Below are 22761 nucleotides of genomic sequence, written 5' to 3'. Positions count from 1 at the left end.
ACGTTAATCATCATAAAGTTTTGTTGTTAGGTTTCCCTAGTAAAATATCCAAATACGAAACAGATGTGCCAGACTCTGTGGTGTCTTTTATTTGTCCCCTACCGGTGAAACCGGAGGGGACTATACGTTTCCTTGAGGCTGTCCGTCCGTCCGTCTGACTGACTGTCTGTCCGTCTAGCCGTCCCTCTGTCTGTCTGTCAGTCTGTCCTACTTGGTTTTCCGCACTTATTTTCTAAACGCTTGCAGATATTAAGCTGATTTTTGGTATGTCAGTGAATCTTGATTAGTTACAGATCAAGTTTGCCTTTCGTTCCGCTTCAATGATTTTTGACGGAATTGCGACTTTTAAAAAAAAAAAATTCCGGGTTTTCCGCAATTTTTTAAACGCTTGCAGATATTGAGCTGATTTTTGTATGTGACTTTACCTTGATGAGTTATAGATCAATTTTGCATTTCGTTCCGCTTCATTGATTTTTTGACGGAATTATGGCATTTTCAATTTTTAACGGGAACCAGATTACACTCGCCTGTAGGGGACTAGTATTGCTAATGCAATACTCTCTGAATGCTTGTGTCAAGTTCACTAGGATATATCGAATCAACATCTGAATGAAAGTAACTATTGTTAATTGATATTACGCCGTTGATAAATCTAAATGTCGAGTTGAAGGCCACAGCAAGCGTTTTCTTCTTCTTATGTAGAAGATCTTGAATAAATTCTGTTTCATATGAATACAAAAATAGGTCTGCTAATAACGGGGCCAGATTGATACCCCTTGGGAATTCCAACAGATTGTTGGAAGACTTGATCTCCAAATACTACAAAGATATTGTCAATCAGAAACTCAAGCATCTTTTAATATCAGCCCCAGAGTACCTGTGTGTATAATCAGAATGTTTTTAACAAAATAAATTTGCAAATGACCAATGACAAGGTAAGTATATTTACGAGTTCCATTTTTTATTGAAAAAGCAGCTGTCTAAATGATATAGAGACTGTTTCAATAAAGGTTTTTATTTTACACAATTTTATTGTAAAAAGCCTAGACTTTAATTTTTCGTGGGGAATGGTTGTATAAATTGTTGAAAAGTCGTACGTTTTGATGTTATTGATTTTGGTAAAATTTTGAGAAGTCTGATTTTAATAAGATTGGAGAAACAGTGTGTGTTTTTTATTTTATTTGGTATAATTATGTAAAGTTCTACTTTAATGGTTAATGCTTTGGGGTGCAAGAGTGATTGAGAAACAAAAATAAATAAATAAAATAAAACATTTTAAAAAACACACACACAAACGAACAAGCAGTTAGAAACAAACAATATAATAATTAAACAAAACAAATACAAAAAGGTATGAAGTGTCAGACCTCAAGTACTTCTATTTATATCCAAATGTGTGTAAGTTTGATAAACCTTTTAATAAAAAAAAAAATACAAATAAATTGATAAAACTTTGTAAAAGCCCTGTTTACTTTTCTTGACCCAATTTTATTAGTATTTAAGAAAGTAATAAAATTGAATTTATCAGTGTTTTTCAATCACATGTAAACAAGGAAAGTTTATGTTGATGCACTAATTTGCACTGGATGTTTACCAACTTAAAACGGATGTTTACTAATTTTTACTGAAAGAAGATAAATTCACACATTGATTTTCATTTATAAATGTGTCTCTTTCTTAAAGTGATTTAATCCGCATCTTTCAATGACTGACCGACTGAGATAGAGTCACACATCAATGTATCTTTTTCTTAAAGTGATTTAATCAGTGACGGAGCGACTAACATATAATCACACATTGATTTTCATTTATAAATGTGTCTTTCTTTTATTATTAAGTGATTTTATCCGCATTTTTCAGTGACTGAGCGACTGAGGTTATAGTTAAAACTGGTGTTACCTGGAACGCCTAGAAGATGAATTTCTCAAGAAAACGTTCATTGATTGTGTAAACACATAAATATACATGTATATATATTGCCATCACACAATTTTTATCTGAAATAAAATTGGTGTCACTACTATTCTCTTTTGCAATAAATATTTTTTTGAAATAAAAAATGTAAAAGGACAGAATGCATTAACATGCATAGTGGTAACCAAATATATATTTCAAGTTTATTTATTTTATAGATCCCGAAAGACTTCATTAAAGTAGTTCAAGGACACGAAAATAAGGAAGGAGTAGTAGTATTTATAGAAGAAAGTATGACAAGGAAATAAACATTAATGTCTAATATAAAACCAAGGGGTGGATCTCTGATCTTGGGTTTGGTTGGGGTGGAAGTTAAAAAGTGTAAGGGCAAAACAGAAAATCACAGTACTTGTATTAGGTGCGAGTTAAATGGCATGCAATAATCTCCATTTTCTTCATTTTAGAAATAGGGGAGGTGGAAGGCGACAGTCGGTTTGCGATAACCCCCACCCCTTTATGCCAGTGCATGCAATAATGTTCAAAGCACACATTGTAAACTGTAGTGATATCTCCAGTAAGGAAACCCATGATGAGGTTTGGGCGAAGATATTGATGAGTTTACCTTTCATGCATTTATAAACTTTGAAAATTCATATACTTAGCCTATCCTGTAACCAATGTAAACAATAATCAAATGCATGTTTGTGTATGTGTAGATATGGAAACAACAGATCTTTCTTATAAAAGGCACATTTGGCTTCATATTTCATCAATTTACATTTGTGGTTTTTAATTTGATTTTTTTTTTTATCAAATTTCCTATCCCTGAGTCTTTGTCAATACATGAATAGTCATGTAATCATAATCTATAGGCAATTCTTAATTATATGACGAATAATGCTAGGTAATCGGACTTTCTAATATTAGTCATATCAATTTGTTTGTGGATTTATCTGAATTTTAGATTATTCAGAATTAGTTTGTACTTCCTCTTAAATATCATTTTATTCTGTTTTATAGAAAGTAAAACAAACAAGCGCTTCTTTTTTTTTTTTTATTTTATATTACCACATTTGTGGTTTTTAATTTGATTTTTTATCCAATTTCCTATCCCGGAGTCTTTGTCAATACATGAATAGTCATGTAATCATAATCTATAAGCGATTCTTACAGTTTTTATGCCCCCGTATCGAAGATTCGGGGGTATATAGTTTTTGCCCTGTCCGTCCGTTTGTCTGTTTATCTGTTCGTCCGCAAAACTTTAAAATTGCCCATTACTTTTGATTGGTTGGAGCTATGGCTTTCATATTTCACATGTGTATTTCTTGTGACAAGACCTTTCTTTGGGTACCACCATATTTGACCTTTTGTCCTTGGAGTTTGACCTAGTTTTACAACGTTTTACCCAACTTTAATCTTGGCCATAACTTTTGAACAGTTTGAGTTACAGCTTTCATACTTCACAAGTGTAATCCTTTTGACAGGACCTTCCTTTGGAAACCAACAACTTTCACCCTTTGACCTTGGAGTTTGACCTACTTTTGAAAAACTTTAACATTGGCCATAACTTTTGAACGGTTGGTGCTAAGGCTTTCATACTTCACATATATAATCACTGTGACAAGTCCTTCCTTTGGATATCAACAACTTTGACACTTTTACCTTGACCTTGGAGTTTGACCTACATTTGAAAAACTTTAACCTTGGCCATAACTTGCGAACCGTTGGTGCTAGGGCTTTCATACTTCACATATGTAATCCTTGTGACAAGACCTTCCTTTGGATACCAACAACTTTGACCCATTGACCTTGGAGTTTGACCTTCTTTTGGAAAACTTTAACCTTAGCCATAACTTTTGAACCGTTGGTGCTAGGGCTTTCATACTTCACATATGTAACCCTTGTGACAAGACCTTCATTTGGATACCAACAATTGTAATCCAATGACCTTGACCTTGGAGTTTGACGTACTTTTGGAAAACTTAAACCTTGGTTATAACTTTTGAACGATTGGTGATTCAGCTTTCATATTTCACCAGTATATTTCTTGTGAGAAGGCTTTTCCTTAGGCAGCATTATTTTTTACCATTTGACCTTGACCTTGATGTTTGACTTACTTTTGAAAAACTTTTACCTTTTCCATATCTTTTCAATGGTTGCTGCTAGGGTTCTCATATTTCACAGGTATATTCCTCGAGACAAGACCTTACCTTGGGTACCAAAATATTTGATTTGCATTTGAGAAAGTTTAACCCAAAAAAGTTTAAAAATTCCTTATAAGTCATATTCCATCAACTATCAACTTCAAGTTTCCTATAATCATTGCCTCTTTGTGTTATTTGTCATTTATAATATTTAGATAATATTTCCAACAGGAAACCTTGGATCCGCCCCTGATAAGGCATGGGTTTCGAACTACCTAAAAAGAGACCAATTCCTTTTTTTATATAAAAATAATAAACGTTTAAAGTAAATTTATTTTAAAATATAATAGTAATATTGAGTTTTAATTTATACACTTAATAAACAGAGACAAATATGACGTGTAATTTTGAAGGTCATTTGAAATTTCCACTCGACAACCCTCGGTACATTCCGTACCTATGAACCTCATCGTTAGGGGCAGGTGACGGAATAGGCCGATGCTTATCGAGTGATGTTATGTAACACTTTCATAAAGTACTTAATTTATACGACGGTGGTACTTGATCTTCAAGTTGTGTGCTCTTTAAACAAACACTAGGAGTTGTGATTATAACAGATGGTCTTATAAAGATAGCATTAAATCCCTTACAGAGGAGATTGGTGACCCGTATTCGACCTCTATGTATAATACTTTTATGGTCTAACCGAAACAGAAAAGCTTCTGTCAAAACAATTGGTCAACTCTTTACTTGACCATTGTTTCCAGACATAGGAATCAACAATACACAGGCTCTCTCTGTATTGGTAGACTTTGTCGCCGATAAGACAGGCTCTGTGTAATTTATACTTGATATTTTAATGAACAATGCACAGTAACAATGGCTAGTGTTATACTCGAGAAATCAATTATGTCTACTGTGTTTAGAATAATCTAAATTAACAGTTCACTACATGTATTTCTTACAAAATATGGAAAGCCAAGGGATTCAAAATTGATTAAATGAAGAAGTTGTGTTATGTACAACGCGAAATGCATGTAATAACAACACAAAATGTAATAAACTAGGATTATTATATTTTGCAATGTTGCATTTTGCCTAATCTCGACGCAAAATGTAACAACGCAAAACGTAATAATCCAAAAATTGTGTTATAGCATTTTGTCGTATTACATTTTGCGTTGATCTTGACGCAAAATGTAATAACGCAAAATGTAATAATCCTAGAAAATTGTTATTACATTTTGCATTATAACATTCTGCGTTGATCTCGATGCAAAACATAATAACGCAAGATGTAATAACCCCGGTTTACTACATTTTTCGTAGTTTCTTATATTTTGCGTTGTTACATTATGTACAACGCCAAAAGCAGTAAATTGCTTTTATCATAGTTTTAACAGTCAATCAAAGCTAGATGATAGTATCCGAGTTTTTAACTGTAGACATGTAGATTCGTTGGAATGAGGAATGTTTAAAAATCAGTAAATTTTACTTATTATGCAACGCTTCTTTCCATAAGAAACAACTGAACATTCTTGATGGTACAGCAATAAGTAAAATCACAAAGTAATTTGACATTACTGAAACATCGATTTGATGCATATTCCTATACCAATCACATCCGAGGTTTACATGGAGCGTAGCGGAGTCAACCGAGGATTGCCGATTGCGAGATAAAGATAGAACATCATATGACAGGAAGTCTAGTTCACATCGCCATCTGGTGTTACATAGCTAGAACTCAATGCCCGGAATTAGTGATACTTAACAAATGATAAAGCTTTCAATTAAGAAGATTTATTAGACAAACATATACTCCAACATATGTAAACAGCTGCATAAAAAAGTCAAGACTTAAACAAAACAGAATCCCAAATATCTAGTCAGAAATTTTCTGAAATAACAAAAAATTGCTTCTACTTATAAGTGCATAAAGATATAGGAATGACACAGTACTTAATTTTTTTTTAAAGGAAATGACAAAGTAAATTTACAAAAACGTTACTAACTTAACGTGTTGACGATAAATTAAAAACCATTGTTCATAAAATAATCAGTGCAAAAGTGTAAATGATAAATTCAAGAAAATACTGGCATGAAAAATGATGTACAAAAATAAAGATGTTTTCGAAAAAAATATGATTGAAACTAAAAAAAACAAAACATTCGCGCAGATCCAGCTTTGCATATATGCTAACCTGAGATCATCATATTGCCCTAATTATACATCTATATAAGTATATTTTAATTATATATCTAACTATACATCTTCTCACACCTATAAAAGAAACTCAACGGTTTTTCTTTGTATTAAACTGCTGTCAATTTAAATTCATACATGACAAAACAGGAATCCCACCCATAAGTTGTTGCCTGGATCCGCGCCTATAACAATGAAATGTAAAAGGTGAAGATAACGAACCTACAGACATCCCAGCAAACGATAGCTATCCATGCATAAAATGACTGAATCTTTTTTCACGAAATTATATCCTAACGAAACAATAAATTTTTGTTTGCCCCCCCCCCCCCCCCCAATGATATAATATGATTCCACAATGTATGTCTTTACTTCCAATACAATAATCTGAAACCTTTTGCCAAAAAAAGGCATTTTTAGTAGCTTTTTCAAACTCGCTTAAGGAAGGTTGTACAGAGGAAAATAATGTTAGGCTAAATATGTTTGTGTAACCATTTCAAATTCATATCTAAAGAAAGGTTCACTTCTATATAAATAGGGAACTGACCTATAGGGCCGGGCTTGGTTTTTTTCTCTACAAAAAGCTTGTGGATTTCCGTTCCGATTAATGACATTAGGCTGAATACATGTAACAATTTGTTTTTCATAATCTTTATTTTAGTGAGTAAAGGTAGGAGGAACACTTTCATTGATATTCTGAGTTTGTTATCTCCAAATGTAATAATTGATATTTTTCTTTACTTCTCATTGTACATAATGGTAATGTCTACTGTCTCTGGAATTCTATTCTTTATGTCTAGGCTATTTATTTTACAACACATTTCCGCTGGATATAATAAAACATGCCATTAATGTGTGCAAATTATATAGGCCTAAATGAAATCCAAGGGAGTACAGTTACTGATATATGTAGACCTACTGTTTCAAAACTTAAGATCTTAGAACATTGACTGATAGCAAAAGTACATGTATGTTATTCTAAATATGCATGTATTAAGCTCAAATAATTCAAGCAATACATAACATATTACATGTAACCCAGACAAGCACTAGTAGCACAGAAAAAATAAAAGCAATGTGATTAAATTCTAAGGAATATACATGTATACAATTGAAATTCATCGTAGCTCAATGCTGCCGAGAATACCTGTATCGTCGAGTAACACAGAGTGAGTTATTCTTGTCCTCGGGGAAAGTGTGCTTATACTGAGATTTGTTCCGCCTGACTGACAACTGTACATTGGATTCTCTCTCTAGTGTTTCTTATATCAAGAATGGAAATGCAGAAAGGATAGATAATTGAAGGAAAATAAACAAGCCTATAAAAAATTTAAAATAGTCTTTGAAAAGGCGAAAATTTAAAACTATAAAAGTGTGGCACCAGGTGGATTCGAACCCCGATTTTAAAAAGAAAGTACCACCGATATAACAGTCAGCTCATATATCAACTGAGCTATTCTGACTATAAGATCAAAAGGTATAAATTTGAAGCAGATAGTCAAAATCAAGTTTACTTATTTTTTGTAGGTTTTTTGTGGATTTCGACCCTAGGGCAGGGGTGCCCCTAAAAAAATCCTATCTTAAATTATTCCTTACATCCCAACCTATCAAAATATCACAATTTCATTTGGGGGCAGGCCTGCCCTGAAGGACTTCTAGGCCAAAATTCATGCAAAAATCAACGCTTTGACGGACAAAATGGTGTTTCGGCCAATTTTGGAGGTTTATTGTAAAGTTGTAAATAAAAAATTTTACTTGTAAAATACAAATTTGAAAAATCTAGACATATATATGGTAAAAAACAACAAATAAAGATTGATTTTTAAATGTCACTTTTTCCGGGAAATTGTTCTCTCCTATAGGTCAATTCTTTTGTAATAGTGAATACATCCTTTAACCCAATATTAGTAGGGGGTGCTTCCTCTATATTGGATGATTGAAGGAGGTACAAGTGGTTCCTGTTTATATCGGATGGAAGGGAATAAGTTATATTTACATTCAGTGTAATTTTCTTTATGAAATCCATTAAAAATCTACGACTTTCGAATCTTTATAACACAGGCAAAACCTTGTCACCGCGCGGTAAAATACACAGCAGGAACTATATGCATTTTCAATATCTAGAAACACCAAAATGTATATTGTTTTGACTCAATTTAATAAAAAAAAAAATCAACTACCCTGATAAATTAACGTAAAATATAATAAATGTGCGCTTAAAATGAATTCGTCTTTTTTTTCTCGCAATGTTCATTTGCGTTATTTAACTTTCCAAAGTCACAAACGGCTCTTACTTCAATGAAGCACACCAGTTCTTGCAGGCACTAAATTCATAATAAAGATTAACGAAATAAACAATTATAAATAGAGAAAATCAAAGAAAGTAAATATAAGCATTGAATTCTTATTTTTGGATGTCGTCGGTCCTACAACAGAGCTGGCCGTGCCGACAAATTATCATACCGCGTTAACGCGCGGTATTCAATTTGTCGGCACGGCCAGGTGTGTTATAGGACCGGCAAAAATAAGAATTCAATGCTAAAATAACAGTAGAGGTTTCTGTATATATTGGATGGTAGGGTACAAGTTACAACAGTAGAGGTTTCTGTATATATCGGATGGTAGGGAATAAGTCATAACATAGAGGTACCTGAAAATATTGGATGGTAGGGTACGTTGTAAGAAGTTTAAGGAGGTAGGTACCGGTATATATATTGGCAGTAGATTATATATAACAGTCACTGAAATAAGTCCCCGTATGTTTGTCAATAGTGTATCAGTTACAGAAATACGTGCCTGTGTGTATTGGAAAACCAGTTATGGAGGCAAGTCCCCGTACATTATGGTAGGGATCAAATATTGAGGTAGACAAATTAAATCTGACGGTTAACAGCTCTGGCCTCCGACACTGATTGTGTCTTTATCCATAAATCTCTCCTCATCCTCCGACTCCCTTTCCTCGTCGTCAAATCCGAGCATGTTCTGGTAGCAGACAGGTGTTTCTATTCGACGATTCGTCGAGTTGCAATGCGTACCCACGTTCTCCTCAATCAGAGAGAGGGGATCTTCGGAAGGTCCCGTTTGCTTTATGTTTCGTTCGTTGAAGAGCATAATTGCTTCCGAAAAAAGACTGCCGTCTGCATCATAGTAGGACGTGGTCTCCGGAGGAATAAAGCTTTCTCTTGTGTTCAATCGTGAAATATCATGAATTTGTCCACGTCCATTCGATATACTCACATTTTTAGCAACTGTTGAATTTGAAAGATTCAACTGTGGAAACGAGGCTGTGACCTTATTTGGATGTCCAACTGGTACACCCATCTGATATTCTCCTATGGTAACAGCTGCAATACTTGCATATTCCTCGTGGCTTTTGTCCTCAAAGAAAGGATAATCAGTTTCGTTTTCGTATTCACTATGGATACCCGAGTCCATTCGATTGTATGGTACCGGAATCGCGTTGGATTTCTCTGGTATTTCAGTACTAACATGCTGATCGGCTGTCCAGCTTTTCTGCAGCTCTTCTTTTGTGTTGTTACGCAGAAATTCGAGAAACAAGTCCAGTTCCGTGTCTAAGACAAACTTTGTCCAATATTGTATCCTCGGCAGGATAGGACGTTCAGCATTCCTTGATTCAACGACGACAAATCGACTCTGAAGATGAGTCTGCGCCACAGAAGGTATTTCTTTGTCTTTCAAAAAGCTGCATTCAAACTTTGTAAACGAACGTGGATTCATCCAGAGAACAAATATGGAAAAATCTGAGTTGTTTATCAAGCTGCTTTTGTTGGGAAACAGCACATTCTCCACGCTAATATGTAGGTCCTTGATTATCAAACTCATCAGGCCTTCGGCATCTTCGGAGTGTTTAATGTCATGCACGATCAACACAGATGTTTCGGTTCCTGAAAAAGAGGATGATAGGGACATGCTTATCAGACGTATTATGATGACATTCGACAGCAATTCCACTGAGCGTATATACTTACGTGGTTGAATGGCAGAGCTTGATTTCGAGACAACAAATTGACCTGTGAAAAGAAAATCAAGGTGAGTAAGTGTATTTAAGTTAAGTATGGCTTATTTCAGGATTTTTACAAAGATTGATAGATGAATAAAAAGAAAAAAAAACTGAGTTCACTTACCTCTCCTTCTGAACTTGACCACAGCAAAGATAGACAATACTGCCCCAACAGTAATCCCTAACACAGATAAAACACTGACGGGGATCTCCCACTCTTTCCCGCTCAGCTGTGATCCACCAGAATCTTCGACATCCGCCTCAAAATTCCTCCCCATATGGCTATTATTTTCGGACACTTCAGACAAACTGGGATTCAGAATAGAAGACGGTCTGAGGGGTACCACTGGGTTAGTGATAATCTCGTACGGAGTTTTGGTGACAGATGGGACATCAGTTGACCGGACCCTATTGGAAATCTTGTTAAGAGTTTTGATGAGACTTGTACTATCAGCTGAGTGTGGCCTATTGAAGATTCCATTTGGAGTTTTCGTGACATTTGTACCATCTGTTGACCGGGACCAATTGGAGACCCTGTTTGGAGTTTTGATGAGAGTTGGACCGTCATTTGAGTGTGGATTGAAAGACTTGTATGGAGTTTCGATGACAGTGATGTCGCCAGCTGACTGGGCCCCATCAGAGATCTGGTCTTGTTTTTTGATGACAGTTGTGTGGTTAGAGGACGTTAGTTTATTAACCGATTTTTGGAGGTCAGATGGGGTCAAGGAGAGCATCGTTACAGACGTCTTTATCTCGGCATCAGTGGTATACAATGGAGCTAAATAAAACAGTAATTTGATAATATTGAATTGAAACGTTTGACTTTTATCTACAACGACTAGGGGTGAGAATAATGAACCCAAAAACAACAAGACAGCAAACAAGTCCATCTTGGATGCTCAAAATGAACACTTCAAAGATAGATTCAATTCAATTCCCATTACAAATTCCTAAAATAACTTGTCATTGACTTCAAACCTCCCTCTCCCGTGAATTTCAATGGACTTTTTTCAAAAATAAAAAATCGCCTGCTTTTAGCATTTATCCTCTCTAATTTCTTACTTTCTGTAATGGTAAAAATAGGGCTCCGTGTGCTTCTACATGGATAACACTTAGCAGACTTCTTACAGCGACACGTGTTATTTTTGCTCTTCTCAAGGTCATCATAAGGCTCCACCTACAGGTCAGAGGTCAACGAAAAAACTTTATACAAAATTACCAATATACAACTAAAGTTCTGTGCCTTTAATTTCGAGTTCACTGGGATATATAAAGTCGACATATAAATGAAAGTAACTTTTATTAATTGATTAAACGTCGTCGATATATCTCATTTTCCAGTCGAAGGCCACAGCATTCTTCTCCTCATGTAAAAGTTTTTGAATAAATTCTGTTTTATGTGAATACAAAAAACCAGGTCGGCTAATAATTATAAAATACAAGGCGATATTTGGGCGAGGGTAAGAAACGTGATAGAGGGCGAGGCTTGCCGAGCCCCTATCACGTTTTCGACCCGACCCAAATATCGCTTATATTTCAAGACAGCATCCATGTATATTGTTTATCCTGCAATATATTTTTACATCAGACCTCCAAAACGAGCTATTTTCAACTGATTTAGGTACATCTCTGCAGTTGAAACTAAGATACCACGGCGTAAACATTGAAATGTGTATGACGTCACATTGCTTTTAGAACATCGGAATACATGGACGTAGTCCGAAATATCTGACGTTTTCCAGGCTTTTTTCACGATTTTGGTCTTTTACGTGCCAGGAAAACGTCAGAACCGGCGCCATTACGAAAACTGGAAATTTCGCCGTCTTCAATCGGACCTGATTTTAGATACTTGCGAACTGAATTAAATGCCGAACTTACAATTTATCAATAGCACAATGCTTCTAATACTCACCAATATCGATGAAAAGGAAAGATCACTCTACATTTCGATACAGGTCTTGCAAGATTTTAAAATGCACGAATTGTAAACAAAATTCGAGGGTCTGATAAAATGTTTTCACCGGGCTGTATATTTTGTAAACAAACCATAAAAACGATGTTGATGAGTACTAAAGGCATTGTTCTATTGATAAGTTGTGAATTCAGCATGTAATTCGGTTCGCAAGTATCGAAAATCAACCCGAGAATGCCGCCTCCAGTTGGAGGCGGCGAATTTCCAGTTTTCGTAATGGCGCCGGTTCTGACGTTTTCCTGGCACGTAAAATATCAAAATCGTAAAAAAGCCAGGAAAACGTCAGATATTTCGGACTAACATGGACGAGGCTTTATTAGGGCATTGACCGAATAAAGCTTTGGTTTGTTAGGTTACCTTTATTAGGTCAATGCAAGGGGTAGTTGCAGGATAAAGGGTCATAATTAGTACCCATATTCCAACAGATATTGTTTGAAGACCAGGTCTCAAGAGACGACTTGGACATTGTTTATGTGGAAGTTCAGCATCCTTTATAATATCAACTTCAGAGTACTTGTATCAGAATAATTTTAGACATAGTAATAGATGACAAATCACAAGATATGAAAATTTACGAATTCCAATTTCATTGAGAAAGCAGTTGTCTATGATGTCAAAAAGCCTGCTGTTTAATAAGATGTGAGGATTGATTTTAAATAAAAAGCATAGAAAAGTCATATGTTTTGATGCTTTTGATGTTTGAAACATATTGACAGTTTTTGAAAATTTTCTTTGCAATTTTTTAGAATCCATATTTAATTTACACCAGTTTTTGAATAGGTAGTAAGACATTACGTCTGAAGTGTGGATAAACTTCCTTACTTTAAACCGCTTCATTTCTTCTTTTTTTTCAACCGCACTCAAGTACGCCGATCTCTTCACTTAGTTAAAACAAACTACACTTCTTATATAACCCCTTCACTTAGTTAAACCAAACTTCACTTCTTATATGACCAATTCAAATAATTCAACCAAACGTCACTTCTTTATACCGATTTCTTCATTCGGTTTAACTAAACTCTAATAATAAGCCAACCTTTACATCGTTATAACAATTCTTACTTTATCACATCGACCTCTATCTAATTATACAGCATCCTTAACTTCAATATACCAACCTTTACTCTAACCTATTCACTCCACCTTTCAATAAATCAACCTTTACTTTAACCTATTCACTCCACCCTTCAATACACTTAACCATCACTTCATTTGCCGTTTTTCATTAAATCATATTACCCTTTCCAGTATTAAAAGTACATTTGTACTTATACAAAACATGACGTCATTATAATGTACCGACTCTTCCCTAATCATAAAATCCTTTTCTCTCACCTCATTTTAATGTATCAATATTTACTTTATTATACCGAAATTCCTTACAAAACAAACTTTCATTTCTTTGTACCGACTTTCACATAATGATACCCACTTCCTCCTAACAAAATTCACCTAGTTATACCAACCATTACATCGTATGTCCCTGGCTTCACGTCCCTAAATTTGACGTAGACCTTTAAGAAAAAAAAAGGAAATATGTTAGAATTTAAGATTTATGTTCAGATATCGGGATGTTTATGTACTTCATCGATGTAAGAAGTTAATTAGCGAAAGATAAAAAAAAAGAAGAAAAAAAAAATACAGACTGCATATCGAATTTGTGTACTACGTCATTAAACCGTCAAATGCATATTGCTCGATAAACTGACTTGCTTTATAAGCTAATTTCCGCCGGTAAAGTTAAAGATTATAAAGGGCGTCCAATTTCTCTACTTGTTTATGTCACACTTACCCACGGGGAGCGGACGTATTCCATCCAGGAGTGGGAGGTGGTGCGATAACTAGCGCCCCTGGTGGTGAGTTGTGTGACTCTCCGGAGTTGTATGTTGTAATACTTTATTCCATAGTTCTCTGGAGCTGACTGAAACTGAACCTCCACGATTCGGTCGCGTGACTTGTTTCTGAATAAGATCTCACTGTACCAGAGCGAGGAGTTTTCGGTTGGAATTTCTTTAAAAAAAATTATGTTTCTATAACTATAAACGTGCATGCGATGTAAAACCAGGCTTAAATGAAAATTATCACATTTTCTGATTTCCACTGATTTAAAAAGAGAACTTTCTTCTCTTTCTTTTGATACATAGAATTACGTTCAGAAACAATGACAATTACATAATGAATCACCATTAAACTTCTTAAAAACTCACATAGACATTAGAGTATTTGAGTGGATAACGTCGCATATTGTTACATGTACGACTTCGCTATAATTATTTATAAGTATACACTGAGTACACGTATTAAATTTTCCCCACTGATATAAGCAGATATTAATTAATAAAACTTTCACAACTTTATTTTCAGTTTACAATTCATAATGGTATTTATCATGCACTGATTAATCTGTCAGACACCTGATACTCTTCTTGGGCATCGGGGGAAGGAGCGATTGTTAATAGTCTGGTAAATCAATATTATAAACATATGCAAAAGAAGATGTCAAGGGGTCTTAACGGTCATCTGCGTGAAAAAATACTGTAAAGGAACCAGGGATTACGAGTATAAATAAAAAAAAATAAACTGATAGATGAGTTTCCCAAAATCAAAATAAGATGGTCAGGAATCAGTAAAATACTTAGTCTTATACTCAGTTTAAAGTTGATCTATTTACTTGCCTGTACTTGCCAGTGCTAATACATTCCCATAACTTGACATTATTACCATGCAGACCAATCAAAACAATAATGAACACAGAACAGAGAAGATTTTAAAAAATGTACGCATTTTCACTATAAGATCAACGGATCCCGACCCTAACTCCAGAGCCCCCTACCCCGAGGATATGAATTTTATAATTTAGAGGACTCAATGCTTATTACATCATGCCAACAGTTTGATTGCTTGAGGTCCATGGTAAAGAAGAAGATTTTTGAAGATTGAATTAATTTTGATGCTTTTTGCCCCATCCCTTAGGCCCAAGGGGAGCGAGACCATGAAAATCAATTCTTTTATTCACTTTTATACATGAATGCACATTGGTTAAAATTGGTTCCAGAGTAATCCTAGCCTGGATCAAGCTTCTAACTGTAGGAAAAGCTGCTGGTTTTGGAAGTTGTATCTAATCCAGGTTTATTCCGGCGTGGATCGAGCCTTTAGATGGAGAGGACTTTGCTTTATCTTACCACAGGAGGTGTTTTACCTTAATTCGGTTTATCCCGAAGTGGATCAAGCGTCTAGCTAGAGGAGAAACCGGTGACTTTGGAGATTTATTTATCTTGCTTTATCTCTCGGTGGATCAAAATTCTAACTATATAGAAGAGAAGTTGGAGACTTGGGAAGTAGTACCTTACCTCGGTTTATTCCGGCGCGGATCAAGCTTCTAGCCGGAGAAGAAGATGCTGATTTGGGAAGTTGCCACACAGTGATGTTGGCGGACATCCGAAGTTTCAGCGAGACATTTATTCCTCTCTGAAAATGGAAAACACTGAATTAAAATTTGTTTGGGGCAATACTTATATAAATTATCCTTCCAATCTTTATATGATTTGTACAGTTTTTTTTTAAAAATTACTTTATTCACTGAATAAGTGTAAAAAAAAAATGTAAATTCGAGTTTGTACGGCTTAACTTATATGATAATTTCAGAGCAAAAATATTTTTTCCTGATCGGTACATTAATCCTGATGTAAATTTTGAATTTGCGCGGTGGAGTGGAAATAAACACAAAATGTACATAATTATACGTACATGTACATTAATCCACTTAATCATTCTACAGAGGTTTTTAATTGTGGTTAGTTATTAATTACTTTGTTTTTCGTCGATGTACAGATATAATAGTGTTGTACTTTGCATGCACTATGCCTAAATAGTAGTCAGGGTTTGACACTTGTTGCAGGAGCCGGACGCTAACTTATCTAAGAGAGAACCGGTACCTATGTTCATCATTGACCCGTGACTCATATACTAACCATTGAACCGGGACCTATGTTCATCATTGACCCGTGACTCATACAATAACCATTGAACCGGGACCAATGCTCATCATTGACCCGTGACTTATACACTAACCACTGACCTATTACCTATGCTCATAATTGACACCTATACACCTATTATTGACCCGTGACTTACAAACTAACCATTGAACCGGGACTTATACAGTGACCATTGACCTGTTACCTATGCTCATCATTGACCTGTGACCTTCACACTAACCATTGACCCGTGATCTATACAAATTATTGACCATAACCTATACACCAACAATTGACTTGTCAATATTGACCCATGACCTATACTCTAACCACTGAGCTGTTACCTATGCTCATCATTGACCTCTGACCTACACGTATACGTACACTCAATACTCACCCGTGAACTGTTAACACATTGCGCATTGGCTCATGACCTATTCTCTCATTATGGACCTTTAAACTCACCATTGAATTGATATCTGACAACGTCCCATTATCAGAGAGAGTCACCACCATACAACGTGTTCCTTCAATCGACTGGATCCACACCTCAAATCCGTGGATTTTCGTCGTAGAATCTGTAAGAGATTACAGGGTTCGAAATTAGCTCATGTCCGGAAGTCCGAGACTAGTAAAAATTGAGTCAAGTTCATGTACTACTAGTCCGTACGGACTTGTGAAAAAGCCGACTATAAATTTAATCTTAGTATTTTTTTCCTCAATGTTTTCTTTCAAATGAATGCCTGTTTAAGCAAAAGAGCCTGCAGTTTTATCAACAATAACAAGCTTTAGATAAGTTGCTAGCATTACCAGAGACGATTTTGCCAAAAAATTAAAACAACAGATTTTCACGAGAAGATGGCCGTCAGGGAGAGGTTAACTGCCAAGTGCATTATTATTAACATTCACAAAATCGTCTTAGATTATTTAAATTATAGTAAATGTATTGAAAATTTCTGTATGTTTTAAAGCTGTTTTTACAGCCTGCAAGTTCCCAAAATCGTAACATATATATATCTTCAAGCAATAAAAAGTTATAATTAAGTTATTGTTGCAACACATCTGGTAAATGCTCACAGATGATTTGTAAGGATACAAAAGGAATAAACATTATTAGAAAATTATTTAATCACACAGATCACAGTTATGAAGACAATTGTCATTCTGTAATATTATAGACATAATTAGGTCAGGGGTGAGACTAATACCAGCAATGCCCCAAAAATGTCAACCAACCTTTTTCTCCATTTTTTTTTTCTTTCTCACTCAGTGATACAATCAATTCATAAAAACATTTATTCATTGTTTTAATTGTTTATTGACACTTTTTGATACTCTGTTTACTGACATTTCTGGGAATTTTTTTTTAAAAGTATATCACTGCTAAGTTTAACTATTTTTTTTCATAATGATCTAATTAAAAAAAAATATTTATATGTTTAATACCTTGCAATTTTTTTTTAGCTACAGATGAATTAGAATTCAATTTTGTATTCAAAAAATAATTTTATCTCATAAAAGTAGATCGGGGGGGGGGGGTAAAGTAACAAAGAAGGTTTATCATGGGTATGTTATCTTTATCGTAAGACAAAAGGTGGACTAGTCAAATGCTTTGCAGACTAGTGAAAACTGGAAGACACAAGTCCGTACGGACCAGTGCTTACAAAAGTTAAATTCGAACCCTTGATTAAAGTTCACTGACCCTCTGATAAGAGAGATAACTCTCACTGGGATAAATGACTATTGTTCCTGTTCAAAATTGTCTTAGTAAAGAGTCATTTCTGTCAAATTTTGCCAAGACTGGCAAGATATATTGGAATTTGCTCTAATTATTTCTACATAAGATTTCTTTTGGAAATCATTTTCCCACTAACATAGCATTAATTTAATGGAGTCAGTCCGCGAACTTTTTGATAATTCATGAAATCCAAACTTACAGTAACTCACGTCTCTCAAACAAGTTCTCTCAATGTTAAAAAATAAACGAACAAAGCGTCCCCATCATATCATTAGTATATATATATATATATATATATATATATATATATATATATATATATATATATATATATATATATATATATATATATATATATATACGTTGATAAGTTAAATTCTTGGTACAGTAAAAAATACTTAAATAAATGAAAACAGAATGCTACAGTCCAAATTAAATAAAATCTTTACTGTTAGCGCTTTCAGCCATGTTGGCTATAACTGTTATAACTGTCTGAAGAGCCAACATGGCTGAAAGCGCTAACAGTAAAGATTTTATTTAATTTGGACTGTAGCATTCTGTTTTCATTTATTTAAGTATATATATATATATATACAACTTTTTAAAATTAAAATGATGTACATCTTTTTCAGCTGTGATAAGTAGAACATTCTTTTTATCTTTTACTTTCCTTTCCTTCTTTATTCAAACATAATAAAACAATTACTTGAATCTGGTCGAATGATGACGTCAACTTCCGAGTACCATTTGACTTCCGGTCCTCTCCCGTAACTTTTGTCCGTGGTTGTTATTGTGAGGTTAGGAGCCGCCATCGTAGTGTTGCCATGGTAATAAAGACCCGGATACTCCCTCTGAAGGAACTCTGCTGTGCATTCTACTTAAATAAATTGATCTGTTGAAGGTGAAAAAAATTAACCCCCCCCCCCACCCCAAATCTTTACCAGACTGTCACTGAACTCTTACTAAGGACAAGCATTGTTTCTGATTTAGTTTTAAAAACTGCCCCCCCCCCCCTCCCAAGTAATTGACAGTGATAATCCTGTATCCACCCATGGGAGTTGTAATTTAATACAGAAATCAAGTTCATTTGATGTGTATCAATTTTGAAGAATTTGCTTTTATGTGTTGGTGTAGAATTATTTGGTAAACAAAAAAAGAAAAAAAAAAAAAAAAAAAAAAAAAAAAAAGAAAATAAAAAAATAAAGAAAAGAAACATTTTGTTTTACTAACCAATAGCTCTGGGATTCTCTTGAGATAACAACTATATTAGAGAGAGAGAGAGAGAGAAACAGAGAGAGAGAGAGTTTCATACCTGTATAGAACACCGCTCTGCATTTCTCTCCAGACTAAAAACACAAAAGTAGATAGTGAAACATGAATAAATTAACGAACGAATTAATATCATTTTCATATCTAATTTCTAAAGTCTGTCTATCATTAAAGTAAAAATTGTTTTTGCATCACTTATCCAACATATATAGTCAAAAATACTATTTGAAAAAAAAAAAAAAAAAGATTATTATTCCTTATTTAAGGAAGCCGGATGTCTACAACAACACATTCATCCAAAAAATGATATATGATTTTTCACACCATAAACAATTGTTAAGTACCCCCCCCCCCCCAACACTCACACACAAATATGTTTTATGCGATTTCTTATAATTTTATACAGAGAGTTTTATTTTATTTAAAAAGGTTTTAATACTCTAAAAATAAGCACATCCGCTGCACCCCCTTAATATTTTGTTTTACTTTTTACTTTTTAAGCTGTCAAGCAAGGTGTCTAAGTAACAACTATAATCTTTTATAAAATAAATATAAATAAAAACTTCCTTAATATAAGGACCACGGAATAAGGGTGGGTTAATAAAAGAAGACAAGTTTACTTTTGCAACAGTAGTTTTCGTTTGTTTGTTTGTGTGTTTTGTTGGGTTGTTTGTTTTTTGTTTCGTTTTATGTTATAATCGTCAAATTAAATAGAAGGCTAAGACAAAAGGCTAAAATAGGCTGAGCCTGCTATCCAAACCCATTCACTTTTGTAAATAAAAAATGTTTAAATTAAATTAGATAAGGTAGAATATCTCTTCAGAAATCACAGCGCTTTATAATATTTAAGTGCAAATTCTCAGAATCTAACATGATTTCCTCAAAGAGAAAAACCACAAAAACATCATAGCGTATCATTATTTAAAATCAGTGAACATATACGTCACAGGCAGCGATTTTCAGTTCGCAGAATAATATTATGGACTATCTTAAGTACTTATTATTGGTGTCAAGTGCCAGTATTTCCCGTTGCTGCAAATCAGCAAAATTAAAGGAAGCAAAAACACAATTCCAAGGACTTTTTTTTGAGCACTTTTGCTTTCTTTGTAATAAACATATGATTTTATAGTAAATAGAATTTTTTGTCAGTATCTAAGAACTTGTCTGCTTTTTGTCTGTTTCGTTAAATTTTTCCCCAATGATTTTAATTTTTTTTTGTCTTTCAAACATAAATGCTGACGGTGTAGTTATTAACTACTATATAAATTCACTAATCATAAGCAGATCATCGCAGGCCCTTAAGAAATGGGGGTGGGTGCATCCAACATATCCTAAACAATGAATTTATAAATATGCAATTGCTCCCCGTCAACAAAAACAACAACATTCAAAATAATAACAATGATGATGATTATGATAACCCGATGATCCTTTTATTTTCTTCTTTGCTCAGCAAGGAATTTCTGGCTCCCCCCCCCCCCCCCATATTGCTTCCGTGTCTGTATGGCACAAGTATTATTTCTTTAAAAAAAATGTTTTTTTTAATATATTAATATATATTTTTTTAATATATTAATTCTTATATCGTGATCAGACAACCCCCTTTCCCCGCTTGATCCGCCTTAGGTTTCTACTGACTTACCTGGACTAAGGTACAATACTTCTCCGATACCCTTCTGGTATCAATAACAGCGATACAGCTCACAGTCAAGAGGAACACACGAGTAAGTGGTCCCATCTCCTCTCCCGAGCATTTCCAATGAATAATAAAAGCAGAAAAAGTAGAGCGTCATTTATCTGATTTAAACTCTTGAGTACCGCGGCCATTTATCACAAAAGAATCTACTGTGGCGAGGATGAGTACGACGGTTATATCATAAATGAACAGCGTTACTATCAACGGAAAGGGCCGAGCAGCCGGAAACGTCGCATAGAGCTGCTAGATCGGACGGAAAAACACTTCTACCTTATCTCAGCAACTGTACGTAGTAATTAATCAAAGTACTGAAATTATTCAAAGGACTGAAAGTATTCAATTTTCCACAAGAAATTAAATTTATAACTAAATTGCACTCAATTTCACCATACCTTGCATGGCAAAATTTTATAAAAATGGCTTTCAACTTGATTGATTGATTGTATATTGTTTAACGTCCAATTCGAGAATATATCACTCATAGAGAGACGTCACCATATACCGGTGAAGGGCTTCAAATTTAGACCTATACTCGGAATCCAGAGCCATTGAGCAGTGAGGGTTCTTTAACGTGCCAACGCCTACCGTGACACGCGACCTCGGTTTTTAAGGTCTCGTCCGAAAGACCCATGACTTCCACTTCTAGTGCCAGGCGCTAGGCGAAGGAACAGTCACTGCCTATGTTTACGTCTTAGGTTTGACGCGGCGCGGCGAACGAGAATCGAACCCGGGCCTCCCGATCACGAAAGGAGCGCCCTACCACTAGACTACCGTGACCGGTCTTTCAACTTGATAATTTTATTAAGGAATAATAGTCATTTATCTCAGTGAGAGTTATCTCTCTTATCAGAGGGCCAATGAATCTATAAGCTTTGGTTTTGACACCCCATATCAGAAAAAAAACAAACAAATTAAGGACTCGTGAAATTGATAATTCTGGTCGAAATCTATGAATTCTGTCAATTGCTCTAAACATTTGCCTACTATATATCTTATAAGGTATATATTAAGCATTTACTATGTTGATTTTGCCAAAGAAAAGATATTTCTGCGAGAAAAAATAAATAATAATTCAAATCCTTGTAATGACGTCATTTTCATGAGTTTAAAGTCTGTTTTTTAGTTTTTGGCTTGTTTGTTTTTTGCGAATAGGTAGGTAGGTTTTTGAAAGATGGGTAGAGAAAAAACAGGAAAAAACTTAGAAAAGTCGAATGCAAAATATTTTTGATCCTAAACATAAACCCTGGGTTCATAACTTAAGAATCAAAAGTCTGAAAGGCTTCAATGGCTTCGAACATGAAAAACAATTTCATAAGTTCTTTTGAATTAAATATAAAATTATACATAGTTAGCGGAAGACCACAATTATAGTTGCAAATGGTCAGAATTAAATATGGTATCAATTAACGAGACGCATTCGAAAGTAAACAAATATGGACGTCTGTTCTTGTTTAAATAATTAACGCATCTCCTTTTAGTAAGTTGAAGACCTCGGAAGGATATTATTCTATTGATCAATATCTCTTATTTTTAGTTTAGACAACATTTCCAGTAAAAGCACCTTAGACACCTGTCTTTTTATATTGTTTGAAATTCAATCACAGCAGCGATCAATATTATATGACCTCCATTTTTATCTTTTGTTAGAATGAACCTAGTATTAGTGTTTTGTAATAGAACTGTAGATATAATTGATGCAATTTTAATTTCAAGTTATTCTAATAATTTACATTTTATCAAGAAAGCTTTAACGTAAATTTCAGGTTTTATAGCCAAGTGGTTCTGGAGAAGAGGAATTTAAAGATTTTTTCAAATATATTTCAATGT

At 34.4% G+C, this 22761-nt stretch overlaps 1 protein-coding gene across 1 annotated transcript; it reads right to left on the bottom strand.

The window, feature by feature from the left end:
• Positions 1 to 8676: 8676 nt before the first annotated feature.
• On the bottom strand, positions 8677 to 21052 carry LOC133199172 (uncharacterized). Its single transcript, XM_061335028.1, has 11 exons — positions 20881 to 21052; positions 19282 to 19315; positions 18676 to 18843; positions 16697 to 16809; positions 15605 to 15722; positions 14047 to 14264; positions 13721 to 13768; positions 11345 to 11459; positions 10407 to 11060; positions 10251 to 10292; positions 8677 to 10166 (listed from the first exon to the last, which is right to left on the bottom strand). The coding sequence occupies exons 1-11, from the start codon at positions 20974 to 20976 to the stop codon at positions 9148 to 9150; spliced, it is 2625 nt and encodes an 874-aa protein (XP_061191012.1). The 5' UTR covers positions 20977 to 21052; the 3' UTR covers positions 8677 to 9147.
• Positions 21053 to 22761: the final 1709 nt, after the last annotated feature.

Source organism: Saccostrea echinata, unplaced genomic scaffold (genome assembly GCF_033153115.1).
Source record: "Saccostrea echinata isolate AGI-Se365-2 ecotype Australia unplaced genomic scaffold, CSIRO_AGI_Sech_v1 ptg000033l, whole genome shotgun sequence".
In the NCBI taxonomy this organism is placed as follows: domain Eukaryota; kingdom Metazoa; phylum Mollusca; class Bivalvia; order Ostreida; family Ostreidae; genus Saccostrea; species Saccostrea echinata.
Note: the sequence above shows the minus strand (reverse complement) of the source record. Positions and strands in the feature narration are given on the sequence as shown.